This window comes from Fulmarus glacialis, unplaced genomic scaffold (genome assembly GCF_000690835.1).
Source record: "Fulmarus glacialis isolate BGI_N327 unplaced genomic scaffold, ASM69083v1 scaffold36357, whole genome shotgun sequence".
NCBI lineage: Eukaryota > Metazoa > Chordata > Aves > Procellariiformes > Procellariidae > Fulmarus > Fulmarus glacialis.
In genome coordinates, this window is record NW_009224436.1 from 5,781 (window position 1) to 13,454 (window position 7,674).

General features: G+C 36.3%; 1 protein-coding gene across 1 annotated transcript; it reads right to left on the minus strand.

Moving 5' to 3' along the window:
* Nucleotides 1–486: 486 nt before the first annotated feature.
* LOC104079943 (E3 ubiquitin-protein ligase HERC2-like) lies at nucleotides 487–7,250 on the minus strand. The gene is made up of 7 exons (XM_009582150.1): nucleotides 7,101–7,250; nucleotides 6,119–6,313; nucleotides 5,905–6,017; nucleotides 4,806–4,996; nucleotides 2,852–2,957; nucleotides 2,101–2,313; nucleotides 487–1,491 (listed from the first exon to the last, which is right to left on the minus strand). Exons 1-7 carry the CDS (start codon nucleotides 7,174–7,176, stop codon nucleotides 1,219–1,221), a joined length of 1,167 nt encoding a protein of 388 aa, XP_009580445.1. The 5' UTR covers nucleotides 7,177–7,250; the 3' UTR covers nucleotides 487–1,218.
* Nucleotides 7,251–7,674: the final 424 nt, after the last annotated feature.

Consider the following 7,674-nt stretch of genomic DNA (forward strand, 5'->3'; position numbering starts at 1 on the left):
CATAATACCTGCCTGAACACCACTTGATTTCAATGAGTTATTCAAACAGGCTACTCTGGATGTGCAATATTTCGTGATCAAGCCTTGTAAAATGATCTAATTTTCTCAGAGACAATATGTTATACGGCTGTCATCATATTCTTCTACTCACATTCAGGTACTTGAAGACATCTGTCCCTTACACTTCCTCAAAAGCATGTTTTTTCCTAGGTGTCCAAGAACAAATTTACCATTACTGACAACAGTAGCATTAGGAACAACTGTGTAAACAAAGCGTACCTAACCGCTACCAATAATGTGTTGTGTAGACTTGCTCTGAGTTTACTACAGCTCACGTTCTGCCTATGGCAATGCACCTACTATAGCTACATACTGGTGGAGCAGCACCAGCAACGTTTGGTCAACAGCTGTAAACTGCAGAAACATTTCTTAGTAGAGCCATTCATCCCATGTAACAGCTGTATTACTGTTAAAAAAAACACATACTATTTTTTTCTGTGGCAGAACTTTTATTTGGAGGGAAATTATAACTTTTGCATTTACATGGCACAAATTATATACAGTACACTTTCCATGATAAGAATTATGATGCTGTTCACAGAAAGGTATCAAATTTGAGATAAATAATGCATAAGCTAAAATATACAAACCAGGGGTGGAGGTGAAACTATTGGCTGTTTTTATTATCTATAGAAGAATTTCAAGGAATAATGTTAATTCAATGTCCAAAAATTTTTAACAAACTTCTAGTAAAGTTAATTGAAATATTTATAATACTATTCAGTTGTTGCACAGTATTTCCAATATACAATCAAGAAGATGCACAGAACACAACACTTAATGTGAAAAAACCTATTGCACCCACAATTGAAAGGTTTCACTGCCTTTTGGATGCTGCACTACCATATTTATATAAACATTTACAACACTTCAGTAAACACAAAGGTTCTAAATGTAGTGCAGCATTATGGGGGGCCAGTTTCAGCTCTTAAAATAAATGTTAAATGCCCATTACTGTGCCATTTATTCTAAGCTGATGGTTTAAGCTGTAACCCTTAATTCCTACTGTGAGTAGCAAACACACTTTCCCCATGTTCAGAAGATTACCATCCCTCTGACTACATACTCTATATTCTGAGACCTAAACTGTCCTTGGCTTCATTGTCATTTTGGCGTTTTGCCTCAGTGCTTGTGACAACTATCCCTTATATTATTTTTTTAATGTCCTGTTAAGTAGTCTTGCGTAGAATCTGAAGCAAAAGAATCTGCATCTTCATTATCAGAATCATCACTACTGTCATCAGCCGCTGGCTCTCCTGTCAGCGCTATCCGGGCATAATCATCAGTGTCTATAGACTTGCAGAAATGAATGGCATACTTCAGTTTTTCCTCTAGTACTTGCTTACAGGAATACCTGGGCAGCTTCAGGAGAAAGAAGCAAGTGTATGACTCGGGAAGGAAGTGGTCTGGAGGATTGTATTTATCCAATACCTGTTGAAAACAAAAAGCGTAGTATTTTTGATTCACTGTCCAAACGACAAATAAATATCAGAATAATACTTGAGAATTTTTTTTAACAGCATGTTAGATTTGTGATTCTGATGCTGAAGTTTCTTAAAAGAACAATGAAAAGACCAAATCCATTTTCCCTACTCTAAGTAAATAAATAAATTCAGACACATATGAGCTTCTTTGACTATGAAAATGTGGTTGGGAACAATCTAAAAAAGATTATATTACTTCAGCAAATACCAAAATATGATTTGAAGATTGTGGTTTTTTAATTTAGCTGAAATGGTTACTGAGCTGAATGAAATGCTAACTAAATGGCAGCAAAAACAGTTGATGACTGACAGTGGAAAACTATCAAAATCCAGAGAAGCAAATGGGTGGGAAATGAAACGAATATCCACTTGCTCAAGTCAAGAGAGAAAAATATTTATACATATTATTGGTCTCTGTTGCACTGTCGAATCTACAATGTAATGCTGCATAAACAGTTTAATGAAATCAGCCTGTTCTCCTGTTATGGCATGCTACTACTTCTCCCCTACCTGCTTTTTAAAATAAAAATCCCACACCCCATCCCACACACCCTACCTGAATAACAAAGTCCCTCCCTCTAAAGTCTGCAATAGTCCTCGGCAGCCTTGTTCTGCCCCACACGAAACGCAGGAAGAGAGATCGCTCTGTATTGGAGAAGGATTCCATCACTTCCCAGAACCACTGTATCAAGGAAGCAGTTGGCTCAATGCCTTTATAAGTTGCTACAGATTTCAGAAGGTGAAGTGGAATATCTGGGCTTCCGCATACCTGAAAAATAAAATATAGTGATAGGCTACAAAAGTCTGATCAAATGAATTACAGGCGATTTGTTCCCTCCATTCCTTTAAAATATTTAATCAGCTTTTACACTGACAAAATGAACATTCAAATATTTGAAGTGCTGCACATAGTCTCCTATTACAATAATACTAAATATACATCTTCCCATCAGGGGACTTCAATGAACCTTCTTTCATATTCCTGAATCACATAAAGAATTAAACATTTTACTTGGGACAAATATCTCCAATTCACCTCCTGGGTCCCTCTTTTGTGGGTTTTTTTGGCTTTGTTTGTTTGTTTCTTCCAAAAATAATTCATTACATCACTGCCCAGCTATATCAAAATAATCTTATTAATACTAAGAGGGCAATTAAACATTTTCTAGTCTTTCCTTGGACAAAATATTTGCAATCACAGAGCAAGCATTGTAAATAATATTTAATGTGGGTTTGGATTAGTAAGATATAAGTGAAGAATCTCACTCCAAGTTAGTCTGGCAGAGTAGCAAAACAGAAATTGATACCATAGTTTCCAGTTCATATCCTGTAAAAAGCGAAAGTAGAGGAACTGGAACAACACGGGCCATCCCCTCACGAACTGCTGCAACTTGTTCGTCAAATTCATGAAGTCTGCAGAGACACATTTTCAGAGTTTCTATGAACACCATTTCTAGCAATTATTTCTAGCAATTACTGTAATATCAAGGAAACTTTAACCATTCTCCCCAAGTCTCCAGCTATGTGCCAAGGAACATTAATAAATATTTATCACACAAGATACCTGACTTATACCAGTTTCTACACCAATTCATATTGCACAGCAAGCTCAGTGTGGAGAGATACCTCCCAATGTTTAGGATATTTTATTTCCAGTATTATTCATGTGCTGTGCCTGGCAAGAACAAACCAATACTCCATTTGGAAACAACATGCTCTTGGGAAAAGAAACTCTTTTGTGCTTCGAAACTCTGTCCTCAAACATTCCCAACACTAGACAGACATTATGGTAAAAGAAATATGGGTCTGAACTAAACCATGATGTCTGAGGACAGGAGTTGCTGTATTTCAAGACAGACACAGATAAATCTAACACTCTGCTGCTTCTGCTGCCGCCCATGATTTGTGTTTTGCATTTTTTTTCCCTGTCAAATAATTTCTGAGATGTTTTACAGAGCTCTCCAGAGCAGAGATTTGCATCATTGACAAGTCCTGTCCTCAGGCTTGTTATCACCAAAATAAAGAAAGGTGTCAGGACAAATGTGGTCTTATGCATCAACTTTTTCACACGGATTCTATTCAGGTGCTAATTTTTCTTTCAGGGGCTTCATATAATTAAAAAACTTAATACTTAATCTAAACATTTAAATGTTTCTCCCAAAGGACTTTTAACTGCAAAATGCTTTAGAATTGCTCATGTCCTTTGAGGATAGCCAGAATTGGCAAGAAAACAAAACCATTTCTTCAAAGGAATGTAACATTTTATACAGGCATATCATTTAACCATTCCAAATTAAATTCCTCTCTGCTGTCAAAAATAGGTTTAAGTACTGGTTCAGAACAATTTATAGGAAGTGGAAAAAAAAAAAACCCAGAACAAAGACTTACCATATTTAAGTAGTTGTTGGCAGACACTATAACTACAAACTAATAAGCTAATAATAAGTATATAGTGATGATAAAGTCTTGCTCAAGCACTCTCTAAAACAGTTAACTATGGTTGAGAGAATAAACTATGAATCAGTTTCTCGTCCAAATTATCTATATTTCCACAGTTCAATAGGCACTAGGCCCACTGTTTCACATAACAAGATGCCTATGGTTGCTTCTTAGATGTACTTGTCTAGATTAGCTATCTAGGTATTTAAGTAACCAAAGGCCTGTCTTCTCAAATACTGAACAATTATTTCCCACTGATTCCAGTGCAATGTTCAGGTTTTGGGCACTTGTGGGTGAATCTACTTGTCTGCACATAGGTATCAGACTTATTTTATGGTGTCCAGGGAATGAACATTTCAGTTTGCATATTCTAACTTAGATAAGAACATAATAAGAATTCATCTGGGACTGCTCTTGACTACAACTGATCATATAAAAAACTGTGGGAGCAGTAGTACAAAATCTAAGCTCTCTTCACAAAGAACTTAATGATCAAGCCTACTACTTTATCACACAGGAAGAACTAGATGGATGGGGCATTTTCTCCACCTGTAAAACTGACTGCCAAAACTGCCTTGTCAGGACACCTATTAAAATCTAGAGCCATACCTGCCTGTTTATTTTGTTTCCTAAAAATTAAGTTCAATCTTTTCTCCTTAGAGAGATTAAAAGAAATCAGAAAATCAACACCACAATCACATGAAAATATTAAAATACTTGTACATAAGAGGTTAAAGTAGTATATTGTTTAAAAATTTTTACATATTTTTTAAAAGAAAATTCTTATTCATGTCAATAATTTGAATGACTTATTCAACAAACCTGTAGTTTATTGCCAGCCTCACATATTCAGCTCTATTATCCAGTGTAATATGGGTGTACTTGGAGCTCAACTGAATATCTTGACCACTTGCATTAGGCACAGTGAATGGGAGGCTCATAGCTTCAAACTCTTCTGAAGTAGCTTCGTTGTCTCGAATGTACATAAGCCCAGGAATAAAATCTTTATCAACCTTTTGAAAATAACAAGCCCCAGTTAAAGTGAGTTTACTAGCACTATACAACAGCATCTCTTGGAGACCAAAAGCAGTGCATCATGTGTCATCTACCAAAAGCATTGTCCAGTATCTGACCATAACCCATCTAACTGAGTTTCCAAGTCATAAAATGCCTTCGTATTTTACACAAAATTTCATTATGCTGGGATGTGGGAGGGTGCATGTGTTTTAGATTTCAATCCTTTTGGGGAGCATTTGCCTAGAAACTGTATTATGTAAGAAAATGGATTTAAAGCTTAAAAACATAATCACATCTACAAAGTCCAATGCTGGTTTTGGTACAAAAGAAATCCCCTTACTGACAAGTAAATGACTCAATGCTTTTACAGTAAGTGCATTTCTACGTGACAGTATTTGAGAAGGAACTCTTCTTTGTAACAAAGACCTAACTCTTACGCCACATTTATCGAGCTCAGTAAACAGAAATTGAAAGTTTGTGATGTTCAGTATGTGGGCACAAACTATTTTCAGTAGTAGTTTGAACTAATTTTCTTTTACTTCAAAACAGTGTAGGCGTATGCACCCAATCAGTTACTGCATCTTGGCACAACAGACAGTAACAGCTACAGAAAGGTCTACTGGAAAGTAGGAGTTCAACCACAAACATTTGTCTAGTCAAACCCACGAGAAGATTTGAGAATGCTCTAGAATTCAAATAGCTTATTTAACTACTTTTGAACGACTTGTAAATTTACAGTTTTAACAGTGAGTACAAGTCACCCTTATATACTGGCTCAAAATGTAAAAGGCCAGTCAAAATACAAATATATAGCAACAAGGGAAGCCAATCACTGGAGAAAAATTTATGCTAGAGTCTGCTTGTCTTCTCTAAGTTATATCCTACTCAGAAACTTCACACTTACTTCACTGAGATCAGCAATTGTTAGGTTCATTCCTGCAAGCTGTTTCCACACTGGCTCAGCCAGGTTGAGGCTCAGAGGGCTGCCAGTCCGGATAGCAATGCCCAAAAGTACTCCTGTAAGTTTAAACATAATATTTTAAATTTTTTTTTATTAGATTCCCAATATTCTGATCATGTAATGCAAGTAGAATGTCACAATGTTGCTACGAAATTACCAAGAAAACGAAACATGTTCATATGCAAGAGGGACTTGGCAGCAGGATTTAATAGGAAACAATCTCTGTTTGCTCCAGATTCATCTCTTCCATTTGGTGTCACAATTAACAGAGGGGTCAGCCCATTCTGTAGCTCCTCGCACATTTCTGCTATTGATTCACTATAACCTCCACCGCAATCATCCACAGATTCACCTTGGAGAAGAAAAAAGGCTTAAAATTAAATGTTCTTTTAAAAATAAATGAAGCATTGAAATAAACTGTATTTCCATCCACGGGGATGATTGAGTAAACAAAAGTTTACTAAAAGCTACACTGTCATATCTGTTCATATGAAAACCCTTTATGTTTTGCTTTATATTTGGATATTTCAAGTTCATTGCAAATCATATTATTTAGAAGATTATAGAACATATCACAGTGTCAAAAATACTATTTTGCCAGAGTGTAACTAATATTTTTGTGTTATACACTAATTAAAATAAAATAGAATAGAGGTAGAAAAAGAAAGCCAAAGCAATGCGATTCCTAAGTAACATTTTAAAGTAGATAGATTTTATATATCTCATATACAGTAGATAGAATGGCTCTTCAATCTAAAATATTTTTCATCAAAAAGTTCAAAGTAATATGTGAATTGTAAAAACAACCCTACCAGTAAAACCAGCTAGCCAGGATTATTTAGCAATTCAGAGAGCTGAAAAACAAGTTTAGGTTTTCCAGAATGTTTGTTGTTAGCAAAAGAGTTGCCCCCCGAATTTGAGGACAATTACGGACACATTTCCACTAATCTTGAGGTTTTTTATAAAATGATTTAAAAAGGCTTTTTTGCTTCCAAACATTTTAAGCACCTTCCTCTGCCTACACACATAGATTGTTTTCCTATATTCCTTCCTTCCTTCAGGTCCTCCAAAAAAGTAAATCTGAAGAAAACTGTAAAGTTAAGTGCAAAATAGGTGGGGGGGGTGGAGAATCTTCTTACCAACAAACTTGACTTTCCAAACACGATGAGGAAGCAGAAGGCTATCAGGGCTAAAGGAACTCATTTTAGCACACATCTGTCCAAACACTGACTTTGTACCATCAGGCCCAGCCAGTCCTCCTTTACTCCTAGAACGTTTTACCTATTGAGTAAGCACATTATAAAAAGTCACTGTAAGAACGTATTTCAGCTGGCATCGCTGTGCAGATCAGACCATAAGATTTCTAACACACTCGTGCGTTCAGTGAAGCATTTGCAGAGGTCCACAGTGTATCTTGTATATATGTGACATATACAGAGGAAGAACCAAATTTCAAATTACAGCATTACAGTATTTTTCTGTACCATCTAATATCCATCCCTAGATAGAGATATCACAGACTCCTATTACATACCCCAACCCTCTCCATGAGGATGAAAGCACTTAAAGTCTCAGGCCATTAGTAGCCCAGAACTATTTCAGAATCACATGACGGTTGAAGTCAGAAGGTACCTCTGGAGGTCATCTGGTCTAACTCCCCTGCTCAAGCAGGGCCACATAGAGACAGTTGCCCAGGACCATGACCAGATGGCT

Bases quoted from the DNA above. Each gene is read 5' to 3' on its own strand.
- LOC104079943 (XM_009582150.1), bottom strand. From the start codon at position 7,176: ATGTGTGCTAAAATGAGTTCCTTTAGCCCTGATAGCCTTCTGCTTCCT. The intron at 2,314-2,851 runs GTATCAATTTCT...TTTATTTTTCAG, and splicing joins GATATGAACTGGAAACTATG to GTATGCGGAAGCCCAGATAT. The intron at 1,492-2,100 runs GTAGGGTGTGTG...TGTTTTCAACAG, and splicing joins GGAGGGACTTTGTTATTCAG to GTATTGGATAAATACAATCC.